Source organism: Gracilinanus agilis, chromosome 5, assembly GCF_016433145.1.
Source record: "Gracilinanus agilis isolate LMUSP501 chromosome 5, AgileGrace, whole genome shotgun sequence".
Taxonomy (NCBI): Eukaryota; Metazoa; Chordata; class Mammalia; order Didelphimorphia; family Didelphidae; genus Gracilinanus; species Gracilinanus agilis.
Genome location: NC_058134.1, coordinates 226,182,590 through 226,204,621, shown reverse-complemented (window position 1 = coordinate 226,204,621; position 22,032 = coordinate 226,182,590). Strand labels below are relative to the sequence as shown.

At 38.9% G+C, this 22,032-nt stretch overlaps 1 protein-coding gene across 1 annotated transcript in view; it reads right to left on the bottom strand.

Annotated features, from left to right (window-relative positions):
- Positions 1–20,758, bottom strand: part of LOC123250107 (putative tetratricopeptide repeat protein 41) — a 60,491-nt gene extending 39,733 nt beyond the window's left edge. The window contains exons 1-3 of the mRNA XM_044679144.1: positions 19,972–20,758; positions 17,199–17,379; positions 2,730–2,944 (exon numbers count right to left, since the gene is read on the bottom strand). Of these exons, the coding sequence (XP_044535079.1) occupies positions 2,730–2,944; positions 17,199–17,379; positions 19,972–20,758 (1,183 nt within the window). The remainder of the gene's footprint in view (positions 1–2,729; positions 2,945–17,198; positions 17,380–19,971) is intronic.
- Positions 20,759–22,032: the final 1,274 nt, after the last annotated feature.

The window sequence follows — 22,032 nt, the reverse complement described above, 5'->3', positions numbered from 1 at the left end:
GGTAAAAGGGGTCAGCCACCAAAATCAGCTCAGCATGATTAAATCTTACTAGGAAAGGCTATGGGCTGGGAAGAAGGCCCTTGGGAAAAAGGGGAGAAAATGTGACCTGGGCAGGCTGTTCCACATCCATATCCCAGCTCTTCTTTATCATCTATGCCTGGACAAGTCATCCAATGTCTCTTGGTACTAATTGTCTCATTTCCAGGGTGAGGGAAGAGTTTGGACTAGATTTTTTCCAATTGTTTCAGCTGAGTATGATTCTCTGTGACCCCATTCGGGGTTTTCTTGGCAAAGATATTGCAGTGGTTTGCCTTTTCCTTCTCCAGCTTATTCAACATGAGGAAACCGAGGCAAATAAGGTAAAGTGACTCGGCCAAGGTCACACAGCTAATAAATGTCTGAGGTCAGCTTTCCTGATTCCAAACCAGGTGCTCTGAGCACTCTGGTGACACCTTGGGACTAGATAAGTTCTCACCTTCCATCCAGCTCTTAAGCCTTCTGACCATGTGAAGGAAAGAGATCCTTCAGTTTCTTGGCTGAGGTACACTCTGGACCAGATGCTGCTCAGCCTGAACCAGCCATGTGCAGAGAGGGGCACAGAACTAAAATATTCTTTGCACTGAAGATAACCATTTTGCAAGAATATGAACTTGCACCTGAAAGCTTTCTAGGCAAGAGACCCTATCTTTCCAAGAAGAGACATTCTCCAAGATGGGTCTGTTCTATGGCTCAGATTTTGTTCCTCTAGCCAGATGGTGCTTACTCAGCCAAATCCAAACCTTCTAGTGAAAGGTCATGACTTATTTAGTATCAACACTATTACTTCTCCTTGCTGTTCACTTCCTGTTTGAACTGCAAACTTTGCCCCAATGCGGTCCCCACACCCTGCCATCTCGAGAAATGAGGAAGAGTGTTCTGTTTCCTCCTTTAGAGAAGAGGGCACATTCCTCACTCTTACTCCTATAAAGCCCTCCTCTAGAGTATCAATTTCCATTAATGGCACAGGAATGGCTCCTGGTGCCCAAAAGAAATCTTTTCTGTCTCAGAGATAAAGTTTCTCAACTGATTAAGGTCTAGAAAAGTACTTGGCACCCTAGCAGGAAAGGTTCTTATTTGGAGAATTTGTTTTACATATTTTTTAGAAAGGTTTCTTTTTTTCCCCAATTATGGGAAGTAAGAGGGAGAGAAAATAAATATTCTTACATTTTTTAGAATTTAAAAAAATGCTTAAAATAATTAATAGATGAATGAGCAAATGAATTAAAATATTATGAAAATAATATGAACTTCACCTATGTTAATACTATTGTTCTCAGCCTATCAATTTGTGTAATTAATCACCTGCTTTTCTTATGAGGGAAAACCTTAGCAAATGAAACAGTACTTTTGAAAAACTGACTATTAACCTTTGGAACAACAGAGTAAACATATTACAATCCATCACTTTTCCAAGTGAAATTAATTCTGTTTTGGTGTGTTTGGGAAAGATCACTTTTGTAAATAATTAATCACATCTGAAGCAACTTGGTGGCTTAATAGATAAACTCTGAACTTGGAGTGAGGAAGAATGGAGGGTGAAATCTACCTCCAACGTTCCCTAGCTATATGACATTGAACAAGTCACATAACTTCTCTTTTGTGCCTCAATTTTCTCATCTGTAAAATGGGGATAAAAATAGCAGCTAGCTCACAGGGCTGTTATGAGGCCCAAATAAGATAATATTTGGAAAGCACTTTGCTAATCTTCAAGCACTATGTAAGTGTTAACTATTATGATCACTATTATCTGCCTCTGCTGATCCTGGTGCCACTCTCGCTTCCCCTCATGCCCCAGGGACAAACCACTGATATAGAATTCAGCCCCACCTGAACTCACCCCTTCTTACTCAAAAGCACTCTGCTCCATGTTATCTCATCCCCACTTAATGAAGATACATCCAAATATACAAGAATAACACATAGATGAACATTTACAAATGACTTGGCTATTCCTAGCAATACAGTGATCCAAGAAAATCCCCATGGATGCATGATGAAAAATGCCATCCACCTCCAGAGAAAGAACTGATAGTCTGAATGCAGACCGAGACATACTATATATTTCACTTTATTTATTCATTTTTCTTTCCAAAAGGGCTAATATGAAAAAATGTTTTATACCATTACACATTTAAAATATGTATCAGTAACTATGGGAAAATATTCAAAATAAAAAAATTTTAAATAAAAAAAGATATCTAAAAAAATAAAATCTATATCAAATTTCTTGCCAACTAGGGGAGGGAGGGTAAGAAATTGGCTCAAATTAAAAGGTTGAAATTATGTAATTGAGTTTAAAATATTAGTAAATTCTTTTAAAATGTGTATTTTTAAAGAATAACACATATAATCACTAGATAGATACCTATTCAGTAGTCTATGACTAAGATTGTAAGCTCTTTGAAAGACTATTCATTCCTGGGTCCCCCATAGGATTTCCCATAGTGCCAAACACACATATGCTCACTCCATAAACCCTTACTGAAGTTAAGTGAGTAGAATACATGAATTAGGAAAGGATTAGAATGGTGAGTATAGAGGTAAATAAGGTATATAAATGGGATTAGGAGGGAGTTAGATGGGAAGAGGAGACATAGGTAGAAGAGAAGAAATGCTGCCCCTCACCCTCAAATGCTTGGAATATCCTCCAATCTGATTTTATGAATCAATTTCCAAAAATCTATAATTACCAAATTGCTTATACTGTAATTCAGTGATGAAGTAATGCATCATGGTCATGATATCGCTGCGGTCACAGCTGCTTCCCACATAATAAGGGATTACTAACATATCCGGATATCTCTCTCTAAAAGAATTTACCCAACTTCCAATCAACACTGACTTCCCACAGCCACGTTCTCCAGACAAAAGCAAAATGGACTTCGTTGGTAGAATAGGCCTGATTCTGGGGGGGAAAAAAAAGTAAATTGTAAATGAATCAGTTTAAAAAGACTTGTCCTCCAATGTGTGTGTGTATATGTGTTTGTGTGTATGTACACACACATATATTTACACATGTATATATGTGTATGTGTGTATATATATATTTATTTATGTACATTTTAACTTGACTTTGAAAAAGGCTCCAAAAATTAACCAGCTGAGAGATATTTTCATCAAGTCTATACACACCATGGCCAAAGTAGTATTGTGTATATATATAACAAAATATAATTTACTATATGCTATCCCAACTCCTTGGATATTTTAAAAAATTAAGCATAAAGTGGCTTATACAAAGACCCTGGGATTACATCAAGAGACCAGAGCCTTAGTCCTGGTACTGCCACAAGCTAGCATGACTTGGAGTAAATCACACACTTTCTAGACCATAATACGCACAACTGAAGGTGCTGCCAGAGGTGACAAATTTGAAATACAAAATGAGGCAGTTGTTTTAGGCATGTCCAATGTGGATATTTGTTTTGTTTGTGTTTATCTTTTTTGACAGATTCCTTTTTCTTTTTTTCTTGCTCAATTGAGGAGGGAAAAAAAAACAAATGTTCATTTTTTAAAACAATTAAGAAAAATAAAATATCAGATGATATAACATATAAAGTGTGTAAATCTTAAGTTCTACGTAAATAGTAGTTGTATTTACTATGTATTATAATAATATATAATCATATTTTGTATCATATATAGATATATAATCTATTATAATGATAATCATTACTATTATTATTAGGTGTTAGAACCTTTGCATCAGTAAGTTTCTCTGATAAAGATATGATATACAAGATATATAAGGAAATGATTCAGATATATAAGAACAAAAGTCATTTCCCCAAAATGATCAAAAAGGTATGAGCAGGGGGCAGCTGGGTAGCTCAGTGGATTGAGAGCCAGGCCTAGAGACAGAAGGACCTAGGTTCAAATCCAGCCTCAGACACTTCCCAGCTGTGTGACCCTGGGCAAGTCACTTGACCCCCATTGCCTACCCTTACCAATCTTCCTACCTATAAGTCAATACACAGAAGTTAAGGGTTTAAAATTAAAAAAAAAAAAAAAAGGTATGAGCAGGAAGTTCTCAAAGAAAAAAAATGCAAGTTATCAGTGATCATGTAGGGGGAAAAAATGCTTCAAACTACTAATAAATAAAGAAATAAAAACTAAAACTACTCTGAGTTTCTACCTTATACCAATAGATTGACAAAAAATGAACAAAAAAGGATAATTACAAGTGTTGGAAAGGTTTAAAAAAACAACAGGCACACTGATACATTGTTGGTAAACCTATGAATTGGGTCATTCTTTCTGGAAATTGATTTGGAACTCTTCTCAAAAGATGACTAACTTCATAGTCTTTCACTCCATCATATCACTTGTAGGCCTACAGAGATCAAATAAAGAAGGACGCATTTGTCCAAAAAATTTTAAAGTAGCCCCTCTACCACATGACAGCCACCCTTCAAGTGATCTTAGCCTAAATTAGGCTAAACATCATCCCTACCTGGTTCCTCTTCATGTCTTCATGCTCACTCCAAGCCACAGAAGAAATTTAAATTCTTCTGAGTGGCTACACTGTGCCCAGGATGGTTTGGTAGCTCAACAAATAGAGATGGACTTAAAAGTCAAGAAGACCTCAGTTCAGATCCTACCCGAGACACTTATCCTTTTCCTCTACTATAAAAGGCAGATAATAATAGCATCTGCCTTACTGGGTTGTTGTGAGGATTAAATGAAATATCCATGAAGTGCTTTGAAAATCTGGTATATAAATGCTAGCTATTATTACTATCATTAAATGTTCAATAACACTGGCCTCACACATTTACATTCCACAGTGCCCAGCTTCCTCCACTAAAGTCCAGTTCTCATGCCCCACTGTGGCCCAGCAGTGACTCTGAGTTCTCAAAGATCATGCCATGAGGGCACAAGTCCTAACTGGTCCTACTAAATCTAGAATGGTTTTAAGTGCAAGTTTATCAACAGCCCTTTTGTCCTCTGTAAATCAACTGAATTAAGCCCAGAAAGGTTTGTTACTAAAAGACTGGCTTCTGGGTGAGTTTTTTGACCAAAGCTACTCAAAAAGATTAGTGATGGGGGCAGCTGGGTAGCTCAGTGGATTGAGAGTCAGGCCTAGAGATGGGAGGTCCTAGGTTCAAATCCAGCCTCAGATACTTCCCAACTGTGTGACCCTGGGCAAGTCACTTGACCCCCATTGCCCACCCTTACCACTCTTCCACTTAGGAGCCAATACACAGAAGTTAAGTGTTTAAAAAAAAGATTAGTGATAATCAAACTGGTGTCTCATTTGGGGCAGATTATATAAGTACTAAAACTGTTTTCACAGGTATGTTGTGCCCATGGGCATCTATCAAATGTGGGCATTGGACTAGATAGCCTCTGAAGTTCCTTCCAGCTCTACATCTATAATTCTATCATCCTAAATCACTCCTTCCACATGGACCTTAGTTTCTTCATCTGAAAAAGGAGAGGAGTGGACTTAGATGACCTTTGATGTCCCTTTCAGTTTTCAGTCTAATACCCTGTAATCCTAAACTAATCTTAATTTGACTTAAATCATGTAAAGGAAAGGACTGCAATAAATCCTCTGTATGCTTGGGGCAACTAAAGTGGCACAGTGGGTCAAGTGCCAGGGCTAAAGTGAGGAAGATTCAGTTTTCTGGGTTCAAATCTGGCCTCAAAACACGGTTTAGCTGTATGACCCTGAGCAAGTCACTTACCCTTATTTGCTTCAATTTCTCCATTTATAAAATGAACTGGAGAAGGAAATGGCAAACTACTCTGGTATCTTTGCCAGGATGATAACGTGGAATTCCTTCCTTGTCTTAAGAGTGTTTTTAGAGTGGCCTCTTCGACTAGTTAGTTGATGGAGGTTGGTACCATAGAATCAAAGCAGGTCAGGGTCAATCACTGGGAGTGAGATAACCACTTTTCAAGTATGCTAAAAAGGAAGGATTTCTATTCAGGTACAGGTTGGACTAGATTATCTCTCAGGTCAACTTAATCTACTGATGATTCTTCGTAGGTTTTTAAGTATATAATCCTATTGTCAACAAGGAAAGTATCTTCTTTGGTGGTGTTTATACCTTTAATTTCACTCTTTTTTCAACAAGCACTGATTAAGAGCCAATGGCGGGGTGCAAAATGTTAGAAATACAAACACACAATGACAACAGTTCCTGCCCTCAAGGAGCTTACATTCTGTTGGATTCTTCCCACTCAGAAGCCAGCTACCTTATCTTCTGTAATGGGCTGAGACCTGAAAAGGCACAGTCAATAGACATGCACATAAGACCCAGCATCGTGCTTTACACATTTCTGGTTTACTTGTTTTGGACACAGACTGTGAGAATTAACATAGAGAATGCCAGGTGAGAACCTCCTCCAAAACAGAGGAGCACCTGCTTTAGAATTGGTCTGTAAAAATGCCTGGGACATTGGAAGGGTAAGTGTCTTGTGCAGGGATCATAACAACACCTACCTTCCAGGGTTATGGTAAGGATAAAATGAGGTCAAATCTTTGTAAAGTACTGAGCACAGTGCCTGGCACATAGTAGGTGTCTAATAAATGTTTATTCCCTCTCCTTCTCCCACCACAGTATATTTTTTAACCTTTATTTTACATCTTGGAATCAACACTATGTATCAGTTCCAAAGCAGAAAAGCAGTAAAGGCTAGCTTGACAACTGAAATTAAGTGACTTGTCTCGGGTCACACAGCTAGGAAGTGTCTGAGATCACATCAGAATCCAGAACCTCCCGTTTCTAACTTGGCTCTCAATCCACTGGGCCAACTCACTGCCCTTCACAAGTATGTGTTAAAAGTCTTGCGGGGGGGGGAAGGTCATTCTGACTTGAAGACCTGCTCCCTCAGTTCTATTCTAAGTGGCCAACAAATAGCTAGGACTTCACAAGTAGCCAATGTTCCAAAAACCTAAACATAACTCCAAAAATCCTAGGGACATCCAGGTAGCACAGTAGATAGAGTGCTGGGCCTGGAGTCAGAAGGATCTGGGTTATGATATGATATGACATCAACCACTTTCTAGCCGTGTGACCCTAGGCAAGTCACTTAACCCAAACTGCCTAGCCCTTGCCAGCTTTCTGTCTTAGAATTGATAAAACAGAAGGTAAGGGTTAAAGAAGAAATCTTCCAGTGGTTTCAAACCACTGAAGTTAAAGGCTGTACTAAGACTTTGGGGATGTCCTATATCTGTTGATTCATTTTTAACTGCTCTAAACCTAGAAACTAGACCCTTCAGGGTTATTAGCCTAGCAATTCAAGAGTAAGCCAAAAATTGAATCACATCATAAGGCTATTTCATAATGACTCTTCCTCTATAAATATAAATCTGGAACCATAATTTCCACTATTTTAAGTGAAAATTAAAGGATCTGATTTTACACCACACTTGGGACAAAAGCTAATATATTGGTTTAAATTTTTTTCATCATCTCCTCCCCCAAATGACCTAGAATATCAATAGAAAATATCAATAGAAAAATGAAAAAATATAAAACCATCTGTGGTCTCCTCCTTTAAGGTTACAAGTAAATTCTGTTGCTTTAGAAGGGTGACAATTAAGCCAAAACTTTTAGGCTCCCAGGAGAGTGTTCCTTTTCTCCTGACCGACACAATCAACACAGGGTGACTTACAGTACCAAGTATTGTTTCAAAATTACAAAGCAAACAAGTAAGCCTTGGATATTTGAGTTAAAGCATTTTAGGAAAAGTTTTTCTGCCATGATACATAACATGGTTTGCTTGACTATTCCATTTCAGATAATGGTGTTCAGTCCACAGTAGTAATTAGTGATTACTGATCAAACAAAATAAAATTGTGTAAATTTCTCAACTTGCCTTTTTTTAAAAAGTCTATAACTACAGAATTAATATTTGAAGAATAACTTGTGTTATGTCCACCTCCAGAGAAAGAACTAATAAATAGAAACAAGAAAGATGATTTAAATACGTATGATTTGTTGGGCAATGCCTTCTAAGGTGTTGGGAAGGAAAGGAAAGGGTTGAGATTCCTGGGAATTTTTGTGTAACCAACAAACAAATTAATTTTTTAAATGATCCTTTGAACCACAAATACAAACTTTGAGTTATTACAGAATAACACTGGAGGAGAAATTTAAATTTTAGAACCATAAAACTTGAAGGGGAACTTGGAAGGGACTTTAGAAGTCTTAAAATGTTCAATCCACTGATGTTACACACAGAACTTGGTTTTTAACATTTTCAATGTATTAGTAAATTCTGAATATTTTTCCCTTCCTCTTCTTTTTTTCTTTAAAAAATAATTATGTAACTATTTGTTATATGAGAGGATTCTCTGGGAGAGGGGAGTGGGAAAGATATAAAACAAAAAGCAGCTAGGTGGCTCAGTGAATGTAGTGCCAGGCCTGGAGACTGGAGGTCCAGGGTTCAAACCCAGCCTCAGACACTCTCTAACTATGTGACCCAGAGCAAGTCATCTAACCCCAGTTGTCTAGTCCTCATTGCTCTTCTGCCTAGCATCAATTCTAAAACTGAAGGTAAAAATTTTACGGGTGGAAAAAAGACGCCAATAAAAACTCATTTAAAATAAAAATTTTAAGTCTAGGTTTTCAAACACACAAATTGAGGCATTCAAGGAAAACATTTCGAATACATCTTGTATCGCTATACCATGTTTATCAAAAGGACAGTTGCACCCATTTAGTGCAAATAATAAAGCCCATGAAGTAAGCACATTATTCACATTCACACTGCATATTTCCAATGGGTTGCAATCAGTTGCCATATTTTACATAATTATAATTTCAAATAGTTCTAATTTGAATATATGTAACCAATTTTTAGGGTCCCTTAGTCACACTAGTCAAGGGACCTAACTGTGGATCCTCTCCTGACATGGATCTCATAATCCATGAAGGTACACAAGGAAGTTAGTGGCCACTTAGGAATGCTCTGAACTGGAGAGAACCAAGAGATGGGATCTGGGGTCTATTTGAAATTATGTGGGCTTCCCAGACTGAGAAGTGAAGTAGCGATAGGACATTTCTCTTCCTAAGGAAGGAATACTTCCATGAAAAAAATCCATTTTGGACGATAACTCAACAGCCCCACATCATCTGGGCCTGTATTTCTTCATCTGCAAAACGAGGAAGTTAAGACTAGAAGACCTCTGAGGTCCTTTCCTGCTCTAAGTCTATGATCCTATGATCTCTTTGCTAGTGAGAATAATTAAAGAACATTTCCTGTCCTGTTCTGGGACCTGTATCATCCTGCCCCTAAGAGAGGAGAATGGAGGTCAGGGTGTGTCAGAGGCAGGAGAAGTTGAGGGAATTGCAATGGCAAGAAAACTAAACTACAGTGTATGTAGGAAATGACGGTCTCCTTCCACATAGTGGACAAGCCTAAAACAAATGAAGCCAAAAGATGAAGTGGCCACACAATCTAGCCTAATGAAATAGCAAACTGAAGGAATCAACAGAGAGGGAGATCTCCAATGGAAAACGTCAAGGCCACTGTGATTATGCAGCATCCATATAGTAAGATCACAGACTCAGAGCTAGAAAGGACTTCAGAAATGAACTGATGGTGCAGCTGCTGCATTTTATACATGAAGGAACTGAGTCCCCCAGAATGGACACTCCAAAAGGAGCACAGGCTATGAGCCAAGTCTCAGGCCATGAACAGTCAGTCAGTCAGTCAGTCAGCCCTCTCTCAATCTTTCTCTCTCACCTTCCACCCTCTCCCTCTCTCTCTTTGTCCCTGCTTCTCTCTTTCTCTCTGTCTCTGTCTGTCTGTCTGTCTGTCTGTCTCTCCTCTCCAAGGCTTTACCTCCTGGGAAAAGGACAAAACATCCCACAGACCCTAGACTGGCAAAGACAGATAGATTCTCAAAAACCTGTGCACAAGCCCTGCTGTGCCTATAACAGCCAACAGTACTAATGTTTACTTCTGGGCATAACAGGCATTGCTGTTCTCTCCCTGGGGAGCTCTCAAAAGAGAGTATCACAGGGGCAGCTGGGTAGCTCAGTGGATTGAGAGTCAGGCCTAGAGACAGGAGGTCCTGGGTTCAAATCCGACCTCGGACAATTCCCAGCTGTGTGACCCTGGGCAAGTCACTTGACCCCCATTGCCCACCCTTACCACTCTTCCACCTAGGAGCCAATACACAGAAGTTAAGGGTTAAAACAAAAACAAAAACAAAAAAAAGAGAGTATCACAAACCCAGAGAATTTAAATGGCTCACCAGATCACACATCAAAGGAAGCTCTGTAGCTGAGACTGGAAACTGGGTCCACTGAATAAATCTAGCATAAAACAAAGTTAAGTCCCTTTTCTTTCAATTTGAAACTAATTTAAGTAGTCATGATTTCACTTAAACTAGGATATAAATGACAGCAAAGATATTGACAACATACCTTGCTTACCAGTGCAAGGGTGAAAAAGAGGTTTTATGGGTTCACCTTTGGTGATTAAATCTAAAGATGGGCAGTGTAGACTTAATCTAATTATCACAATAGCAAACAAAAATTAGCATCTTTCCAAAACTCAAATTACAGCTGGTCTTTCTTTAAAAATTCTGTTTTCAGTAGCAAATAATTACTTTATCAAATTTATGACAACCTATAAAACTTGTTTCATTTTTTAAAATCCTAGAATATTTCTTTTAAATTTATTTTCTTATGAGGAATTAAATGTAGACTTATAGGCTAAAGAATATTATTCTGGGATTTTTTAGGGAGAGAAAGGAGAGGAAACTAATTTTTTTTAATGGGTGGCTTATTTTAAACATTAATTTTTAAATCTTTTTGAGTTCCAAATTAATGCAAAATGTATTTCCATATTAGCATAAGGCAAAAATAAATAAATAACAAAAATCAAGAAAAAGTGAAAAAACTATGCTTTAGAGGACAGGTAGGTGGCTCAGTAGATTGAGAACCAGGCCTAAAAATAGGAGGTCTTGGGTTCAAATCTGGCCTCAGACACTTCTTAGCTGTGTGACCCTGGGCAAGTCATTTAACCCTCAACACCTAGCCCTTATTGTGCTTCTGCCTTGGAACTGTAAGGATGAAAAAGGGGTTTTATGGGTTCAATATATTAAAAGATGGTCACTAGAGGATTGAACTACTATCAATCCTCAATTAAGAATAATCTCAAATCAAAATTGACTTTTATGGAAGTTAAGGAAATAAGAATCTATCCCACTAATTAATCCAGGTAGATCTTAACCCTCAGCCTGAGGCTTGGAGGTGAATGGAGCAAACTTCATTCACAGAGTCTATAAAAAGAAATTTCTTAATAGAAGTTCAGGAAGATTCAGTCTTTGAACTCACCACGTGGAACAGTCTCGGTCATGAACCAGCAAAGCTCCCTCAGGTCCCCTTCACAAAACCAGCCTGTCACTAGACGCCCTCTTCAATCGAAGATCCCGGTTGACTGAGGACCTTCTCCTTTTAAAGGGGTCACTTATACATCACTTCTGGTGCCTCCCTCCTAATTTGCATGTCCAATCACAATAGACACTTCTTATAGTACTGCCTAGGGGGCAGTCAGTTGATTCTGAATCATCATCCACTCTAGCACATGTGGGTTATGGACCTCCCAGAATCAGAGGCAGTCTCACCTTTGGTGATTAAATATAAAGATGGGCAGTGTAGACTTAATCTAATTACCACAGAACCAATACACAGTATTGATTCTAAGACAGAAAGTAAGGATTAAAAAAAAAAACCTATGCTTCAAACTGCATTCAGACTCCATGTAGCTATTTTTTGCAAGTGGCCATTTTCTACAAGCAACATCAAGTTGGAGTTCAAAGTTTAGAACCCCAAAGAAGCCAAGAGTCATTTGAAAGACCATTAGAGCAGCACTATAAAAGGAGGTGAATCCCAGGCAAACCAACTCAGTCCTGAGTTTGGGTAAAAGGGTGGAGGGGAGGTTTTTGGGTAGGTCTCTGTTGAACCCTAGTAATCCTTTCCAGGATTGTGATTAGCCTGATCCACAGTGCCTGTGTCTAGCAGTTCCGGTCAATCTCTGTCATAACCTGCACTCTCCTAGATAGATAGATATATATCTACCATCAAGTTATATTCTACATCAACTTTAACAAATTATCTCAGAAGAACATCAACTACTTATCATCATCTGGCCTAACTAGCTCAGTCATCCATCAGCTAGTGCATAGAAGCTGTAACCAAGCTGAGTGTGGAACTCCACCAAAGGCTTTCCCTGAAAGGGGATGACCTAAATTTTACTCATCTAGATTTAGCATTAGACTTCCCTTAATCCTCTCTCCTTCCCCATCTTACCTAAAATCCCACTATCCTTAGTTTATACCTGCCTCAGTTAATTAGAGAAGTTACCTGATATTAAAGAAGTTTTAGTCATCTTGCTGTTTGGTCCTTCCCCTTCAAAAGAGTTTCTCCATATTGTCTGAATCTGGCAGTTAGGGAAGTCTCCCTACTGTGGGGGATTCTCATAGGCTTTCCACACAAGTTCTAGCCTGTGATTTATTCCCAGTCAACTTAGATATCAACACTATTGGCAGTACAGCACCTTAGCCATATATAACATCTGAAAAGATATCTAGTTGAAATTCACAGGGGAGCCATTGGGCTTAGGCCTTCTTTGTTAAGGATTCTCTAAGTTCCTGCCTGCTAGGGGACTGATACAACTGGCCTTAAGATTGCCCAACCCCAGCAGGTTGAGCTGTGGAGCTGCAAATGATTCTGCAGTCTGAGAATCATCTTAACATCTATCAGTTTTTTTCTCTGGAAATAGATAGCATTTTTATTAAGTTCTACAGAATTTTCTTGGATCATTTGTTGTATTGTTGAGAATAGCTGTCTTTTACAATCAATCATCATACAATATTGCCATTACAATGTTCTTTTGGTTCTGCTCACTTCACCTTGCACCAGTTCATGTACTTCTTTCTAGGTTTTTCTATTTTTTTAGTTTTATTTTTAAATATTTTTCCATGTTTACATGATTCATTTCTTTCCCTCCCCTCTTCCCTCATCCCTCCCAGAGCCAACAAGAAATTCCACTGAGTTGTACAAATGTTATTACTCAATACCTATTTCCATATTATTCATTTTTGCTATAGAGTGATTTTTTAAAAGCCTAAACCCCAAATCACATCCCCATATATACATATGATAAGTGATAAGTGATGTTTTTCTTTGGTGGTTCTACTCCCACAGTTCTTTCTCTCAATGTGGATAGCATTCTTTCCCATAAGTCCTTCAGGAGTGTCCTGACTTGTTGAATTGCTACTAGTAGGAAAGTCCATTACATTGGATTGTTCCACAATGTTTTACTTTCTGTGTACAATGTTCTCCTGGTTCTGCTCATTTCACTCTGCATCAGTTCACTGAGGTTCTTGCAGTTCATAAAGAAATCCTCCAGATCATCAATCCTTACAGCACAGTTGTATTCCATCACCATCAGATACCACAATTTGTTCAGCCATTCCCCAATTGAAGGGCATCCCCTCATTTTCCAATTTTTTGCCACTACAAAGAGCGTGGCTATGAATATTTTTGTACAAGTCTTTTTCCTTATTATCTCTTTGGGGTACAAACCTAGTAGTGGTATTGCTGGATCAAAGGGTAGGCAGTCCTTTAAAGCCTTTTGCGCATAATTCCAAATTGCCTTCAATGCATTATGCACTTTTGCCACAACCCTTCCAACATTTACTATTTTCCTTTACCATCATATTGCAAATCTGCTAGGTGTGAGGTGGTACCTCAGCGTTGTTTTGATTTGCATTTCTCTAATTATAAGAGATTTAGAACACTTTTTCATGTGCTTATTGATAGTTTTTATTTCTTTATCTGAAAACTGCCTGTTCATGTCCCTTGACCATTTGTCAAGTGGGAAATGGCTTGATTTTTTTGTACAATTGACTTAGCTCCTTTCCAGGTTTTTCTGAAACCATTCCCCTTGTCATTTCTTATAGTACAATAATATTCCATCAGAATTATATACCATAATTTGTTCAGCCATTCCCCAGTTCATGGGCATCATCTCAATTTTAGTTTCCAATTCTTTGCTACCACAAAAAGAGCTGCTATAAATATTTTATACACAGAAGTCCTTTCCCTTTTCTTTGATCTCTTTGGGATACAGACCTAGTAGTAGTATTTCTAGGTCAAAGGATATGCCCAGTTTTATGTACCTTTGGGCATAGATCCAAATTACTCTCCAGAATGACTAGACTAATTCACACCACCAATAGTGCATTAGTGTCCCTCTTTTTCCATATACTGAGTTGTATACAGAAGAGGATATATCTGAGGAAGGTAATCTAGGTCTATAAAAATAGGTTTTTTTTTTTTGTTAAATTGGTATGGCACTGAATAAGTAAATTAACTTAGGTAGAATTGTCATTTTATTATATTAGCTTGGCCTAGCCATGAGCAATTAATATTTTCCCAGTAGTTTAGATATGACTCTGTTTATATGAAAAGTATTTTGTAATTGTGTTTACATAATTTCTGTCTTGACAGATAGATTCTCAGGTATTTTATAATGTCTAGAATTATTTTAAATGGAATTTCTCTATCTCTTGCTGCAGGACTTTGTTGGTAATATATAGATGTGGGTTTATTTTGTATCCTGAAACTTTGCTAAAGTTATTAATGATTTTAACTAATTTTTTAGTTGATTCTCTAGAATTCCCTAAGTATACCATCATATCATCTGCAAAAAGTGGTATTTAGTTTCCTTGTTGCCTACTTTAATTTCTTCAAATTCCTTTTCTTCTCTTATTACTAAAGCTAGCACTTCTAGCACAATATAAAATAATAGTGGTGATAATAGGCATCTTTGCTTCACTCCTGATCTTACTGGAAAGGCCTCTAGATTATCCTCATTACGGATGATACTTACTAATGGTTTTAGACAGCTACATCATTTTTTTTAAATGTCTATTTATTCCTATGCTTTCTGATGTTTGTTTTTTGTTTGTTCCGTTTTTTAAACCCTTACCTCCCGTCTTGGAGTCAGTACTGTGTATTGGCTCTAAGGCAGAAGAGTGGTAAGGGCTAGGCAATGGGGGTCAAGTGACTTGCCCAGGGTCACACAACTGGGAAGTGTCTGAGGTCAGATTTGAACTTAGGACCTCTTGTCTCTAGGCCTGACTCTAAATCTACTGAGCTATCCAGCTGCCCCTGATGTTTTTAATAAGAATCAATATTGTATTTTGTCAAAAGCTTTTCTGCACCTACTGAGATAATTATGTGATTGATTTATGTTAGTTTTGTTATTGATATGAACAATTATACTGATATTTTTCCTAATATCGAACCAGTCTTGCATTTGAGGTGTAAGTGAATGATCCTTGTAATATTTTCTATAGTCTCCTTGCTAGTATTTTAATTAAAATTTTTGCATTTATGTCATTAAAGAAATTCACCTACAATTTTCTTCCTATTTTTGCTCTCCCCGGCTTGGGTATTAGCACCACATATTTGTGTCAGAAAAGGAGTTTGGTAGGGCTCTTTCTTTGACCATTTTCCCAAATATTTTATATAGTATTGGGATTAATTGTTCTCTAAATGTTTAATAGAATTCATTTGGGAACCCATCTGGCCCTAGGGATTTTATCTTAGGGAGTTCATTGATGACTTGTCCAATTTCTTTTTTTCTGAAATAGGATGATTTAAGTGTTAAGAAAGACAGTCCCTTGAAGACAGGGACTGTCTTTTGCCTCTCTTTGTATCTCCAAAACTTAGCACAATGCCTGGCACAGTCACCACTTGATAGATACTTACTAACTGGATAGGGAACTGGCCTTGAAACCACAAAGACCTGGCTTTGAGTCCGACCTCTGACAATTCTTGGTTCTGCTAACCCTGGGTAGATTACTTAGCCTCTTAAAGTTCTAGGAAATTGCGAGTCTCTAAGTTGTAGAGAAGGTCTTGACCAGCATTAGGAAAGAAAGTTTACTCATCCAGGAGTTCCCTTCTAACCATGAAGTCACCAATCCAGATCCCATCCAAATCTCTCTGATTTTATCTGTGGTATAAGACTCCCTCCATCAAGTCATACTGCAGCTATTTGTTTTAACAAGTATTTATTAAGTGCCTGCTATGTTCTACAGTACAGAAGTACTTTATCTCATGGGATCTTCTTAACCATTCTGGTAAGGAAGTGTTATTATTATCTCCATTTCACAGGTAAGGAAATTGAGGCAGACAGCAGTTAAGTAACTTGGGTAGGGTCACATAGCTAGTGAGTTTCCAAGGCGGGATTTGAATTAGGTCTTCTTGATGCAAAGTCCAGGACTCTCTTTCTACAACACCACCAATTAGCTTCAACTTAAAGTCTTAGAAAATGGCCTGGATTTGACTCTGGTCATTAGCCGGTATGAGTCAGAGGCAGAACTTACCTAAAGCCAGGTTTTCCTGGCTTCCAAGGCCCTGCTGCCTCCCTAGGTCAGATATTATCAAACTAGACGACCTTTTATAAAGCCTCAGAAGTAAAGGTTCTAATTCTCAAATTCATTTCCTCTGACTTTTGCATCTCAGGATTAGAGAGCCAGAGCTAGAAAGGACTTCAAGGTCATTTAGTCCAACCTTTCCATTTTACAGATATGGAGGCTGAGGCCCAGGAAAATGAAGTCAAATGCTCATGCATTCAGTAGAAATTTATTAAAGTCTCTTTTTACAACACTGTAAGAGGTTCTTGAGGGATGTAAAATTTTAAAAACCAAATATATAAATAGATTTGTTGTGGTTCAGTTGTTTCAGTACCATCTGACTCTTTCTAGCTCCATCTGGGGTCTTCAGCTCATTTGACATATGAGGAAACTGAAGCAAACCGGGAGAAGTGTCTTGCCCAGAGTCACATAGCCAGTAAGTGTATGAAGTCGAATTTGAACTCAGGTCTTTTTGACTCCAGGCCTGGTAATTTAACTCTTCTTGGGGAGCCTGAAGTAGTTATGGGGGAGTGGGGGTAGGAAATATATGCAAATGAATGATAATGACCCTGAATGGCCAGGGAAATGCACAGTCAGGGAAGGCTTGCTGGAGGAGACGAGCCTTGAGCCAGGTTCTGAAGGAAGCAAGGGAGGAGAGTGGGCTATTTCCATTCCAACCCAAGGAAATCCCATGTGCTAGTGTGTGGTTATGTTACCTAAACCCAACCAAAAGACACACATATAGTATTTCCCTCTATATTACCTGAGGATAGATTCCAGAGAGTTGCCAGATTCCTGTTTGGCTGCTTCATTTTGAATATCCCTTATCGCAAATTTTTCCAAAGCATCAAATGCTTGTTTTGATTCTCTGGACAACACAAACATCTTCCGGCACTTTATGGTAAAAGCTTCATGATAAGAACGCTCGGTGTTGTGGTCTTGGTCTTGAGAGACATAAAAGAAATGTGCTAATATCTGCTATGGAGAGGTTCGGCAATCAGCTGTGGGTAGCTCAGCTCAACGTCCCCACCCAGGAGCTGGCCCCTCCGAGTCTCTGTGACCTCCGATTTGAACTTATATACTGGCAACTGGACAGCCCAGACCGTGCCAGCCTCCACCGAGACGGAACACTGAACAAACAACTTAATCTTTCCAAACCCTTCAGTTCGTGCCTTCTTGGGTATCTAAATTTTTCCAGTCCCTCAAAATGAAAAGGTCAAAAGGCTGACCTTGCCCCATTCTCTTACCATTTCAAATAAAGATTTTCTAGCAACCAAAATGGATTTCTAAGGAAAACACCAGGAATATCTAAAACCTTAATGAAGTGAGGTTGTAAATGAAAACAAAAAGTTTGAAAAACAAAAGGACAAAATGCCACCTTCCAAGAAAAGGATGATTTGTCCCATATGGCAGAGTTTAAGAACCATTAGAAATATTCGCCACTCAAAGAACCTTGGCCTTGACCCTTTCCCTTCTGGCTGTCAAGTGTCTTCAATTTAAATGAATTTAAAAGCTGGACTAAGTGGTTTTAAAGCTGATTTAAACTCTAAAACTCTGCCATGCTCAACTCAGTTTAGAAGTAGGCAACATGCACTCGTTTAGGAATCACCTACATTCTCTGTAATTTACAGTCTTAGAAAGTTACCTTGAACAGGGATGTCAAACTCAAACAGAAAGTGACATAGAAAACCCTACGTCAACATTATCTAGATTCCATTGTATTTTTATACATCTGTTCAATATGGCCTAATTCATAATCGGGTTCCTACCTCTTCGGAATGTTGCCTCCTCTTTGACCCCTCTGACCAAGAGAAAAGAAGTGATTTGTCCAAGGTAACATAGATAGTTTATATCAGTGATGGGCAAACTTTTTAAAGAGGGGCCAAAGGAAAGGAAATGCTCATCTGTCAGTCTGTTTCTAAGGTAACTCTTTCGAAGTTTCATTGTATTGTATCCTCCTCATTGTATTCTTCAGATGAGAAATAATATCTTGAGGTCAGATAGAACATTTCAGGGGGCTGCATCTAGCCCCTTGGGCAGTAGTTTGCCCATCACTGGTTTATATCAAAAGTAGGACTTGAATTCCCATCTTTCTGGCTCTCTCTCTGTTGCCTCAGTACAAGAATTGAGGTTCTGGTGGATTAAATAATTTGCCCATTATCTTATAGCTAGTGAGTGTTAGGTAGAATTCAAATCTGGGTCTTCCTAACTCCAAGTTTAAGATTCTGTCTACCACATCACACCTCCTCAAGATTCCTCATCACTTCTGAGCCCATAGGCTCCCCCGCCTCAGCCCATGGGAACCACTGCCAGTGGCTTATGACACTCCAACTCTCCATTTACCATTAAACTGATATTGTACAGGCCTAAAGATAGGAGGACCTGGGCTCAAATCTGATTTCAGACATTCCCTAGCTATGTGACCCTGGGCAAGTCACTTAGACCAATTGCCTAGCCCTTATCATTCTTCTGCCTTGGAACTGATACTTAATATGGATGCTAAGACAGAAGGTAAGGGTTTAGGGTTTTTTTGTGATATTGCATTATGATAGTCAGGATCTATAGTCCAATGTGAACATCAGAGTGCCTCTGGGACATTAATTGATTGATTATTGTGGGCTTGCCTGGGACTCTTACCCCACACTCTTCCCCTTTATAGAATTGTTTCTCTGGGAAAATATGTTCTGAGCTCCAAACAACTGACTTATAAACAGAGTACTGACATTGAGGTGGACTACTTTGTATGCTTTTCAAGAATCCACCAATTAGAAACAGGCTAGTCCTATCATGATTGAGTACAATCAAATTGATACATGCATTGTTTTTTTAATAGAAACCCTCACCTTCCATCTTAGAAACAATACTGTGTATTGGCTATTGAATGGTAAGGGCTAGGCAATGGGGGTCAAGTGACTTGCCCAGGGTCACACAGCTGGGAAGTGTCTGAGGTCAGATTTTTTTAAACCCTCACCTTCCATCTTAGAATCAATGCTGTATATTGGTTCCAAGGCAGAAAAGTGGTAAGGACTAGGCAATGGGGTCCATGTGACTTGCCCAGGGTCGCACAGGTAAGAAGTGTCTGAGGCCAGATTTGAACCCAGGACCTCCCATCTTCAGGCCTGGCTCTTAATCTACTGAGCCACCTTGCTGTCCCCTACCTGCATTCTTTCTATGTATATGCGTTGGGAGAAGACCAGAATGTAAGCCTCTCAAAGGAAAGGTTTATTTATGATTCCTGTGCTAATTTACACAGTGCCTCCCAGAGAGTGGGTACTTAGTGTTTATTGACTGACTGACTTGGGTCACCCCTGCAAGCCAAATGCCACTTTTCTCCCTTCTGTTTTCCCAGAACCAGTTCATTTATAGTTTTGGCCAGGGCTCAACTGGGTTAAGACAGGGATCTGCTTGTCACAAGAATAATATAACCACTACTTATCTTTAAGTGTTTTCTGACACTCAATTAAAAAGCCTACTTAAAGATAAAGAGTACTGATATTATGTTGACCTTTAGCTCCAAGCCCTGATTTTTTACTCACCTATATTTTCTTGCAGAAAAGTGGCAGGGAAAAGTTTTTCTATCACATTTGACCAGTCTTTATAAACTAATTGGCCCAGTTCTTGGAGATCTCTGTAAAATCTGACTGGTAGCCCTTTGCTAATGATCTTAGACTTGAGCTCCCCAATCTTTCGTTTTTCATATTCCCTCTGCCGGGATTGTGGACTGGAAATCTTTTCCTTTTCCTGTTCTAACGCTTTCAGCAGCATGGCGCCAGTCCGAAAATAAAAATACTGAAAATGGGAATTATTCAGAAAGGCCGCTTGGATCACTTCTAGCTCTGTCAAGCTGCAGCTAGAATTCTCAAGAACCCAAGGGTAGCCATTGTGGGCTGCAGTGTAGAGGTTCCTTTCAACCTTGGACAACCCTGGAAGGTCAGCAGTTCCAGTGGGCAGGAAAGTTTGATCCTCACGGAGGAATTCTCCATATGTCTGGCCCAGCATACAAAGGAAAAAAGGGAATGAGCTGTTGATGTAGTCAAGGCAAAGCTTCAGCTGCTGGGATTGTAGGCTGCAGGATTGCCTGAGAAAGTTAGGGCAGAGAGGGTCGTGAGCCTCCGATGTTGGCCATCTCAGGTCAATGGCCTTGAAATAGGTCCCCCGGGAATTACAGAGTTCATTAAGCTGGGGGAAGATGTTGTTTGCCAAAAAATCCCTTTCTTCTTGGAAATCCTTCGAAGTGGAACATATGTAAGGCTGGATGGGGGTCTGAAGCTTGAAATCAGGCTGGGGATTCTTCTGCATGATTTCAATAGGCTTCTGAAACATTTCACCTGACTTGAGGATTCATCAAGTTATACTCAAATGAATTCCAAAGTGTCTTAGGTCTTAGGTATTGATGCTTCTGAGGTGTCCCTCTAATGACATTTGGTGCCAACAAAGTTAAGCTTCTTTCTCAAAATAGTTTATTTCTGACTTAGCAATTTGCAATAATAAGAGGTCAGTGTTGAAACAACCTAATAGAAGAAAGAAAAAAGTTAAGAAAATATATGAATTTTCAAGATTACCAGGAATGTATGTCTTTTCTGTTAGACTTGTCTGAGGCAAGAAAATAATGAATATAGAGGATATAGAGGTTTTCATTCCCTCTCTCGTGTAACTTGTTTATTCATACCCTCCATTGCACCTTCCAGATATCCTCCTTCTGCCTCAGAGAAAACATGTAAAAATTTAAATTGCTCAGAGAACAGGCAAAGAGGAAGTATGGTCAGCTATGTCCAGAGAAGGCAAGAGTGTAACTAGCAACTTTCACAGCCAGATATATCCTCAAATCAACTCTGTAATTCATATGAAAAACAGGCAGTTAATGTAAATTCGGATAAGTAGGAAGGGAGATGCCAGGACAGGGACAGAGAAAGAGACTGGTGCAACAGCCTATGAAAATGAGACACAAGGACATTTAAAGGTTGATGCTGGGAAGGCCTCTGTGAGTGAGGCGAGAAATACACGACTGGGTCAGGGAGATCACCTGAAGCCAAGAGCTTCTTATTTGACCTAATTATTTTGCCTAACTTGATATTGAGTTGATATAAACACAACTAATTTTTACATTCAAAAATCATCATTTTAAATGTACAAACCTTCTAGATTTCAGTACCCTGAAGCACCTGAGCACCTTTCCCTCTCAAACAAGGAACAAAGCACAGTGTCATTTCTAAACAGTAAAATGACCCAGACGAATAGCTGTGGAATAGGTTTCTCTTTATTTCTTTGTTTCCTTCTTTGCTTATTTGTTTCTTTCTTTCTTCTAAAAAACCCTTCTCTTCTGTCTTAGAATTGGTAGCAAGTTTCAGTTGCAAGGCATAAGAGCAATAAGGGCTGGGCAATGGGGGTTAAGTGATTTGCCCAAGATCCCACAGCTAGGAGGTCTCTGAGGCCATGTTCTGCAACTGTGGCCAACCAAAGAGGCTGCTATTCACCACATGGTTAACAGGCCCAGACCCAGTTACAGAATGGTTTACCATAATCCAAGGCCTCTCTGAGAACCTCCCAAGACATGTTATCATGACTGTCTCAAATAGAGACCTCACTGACTACATGGG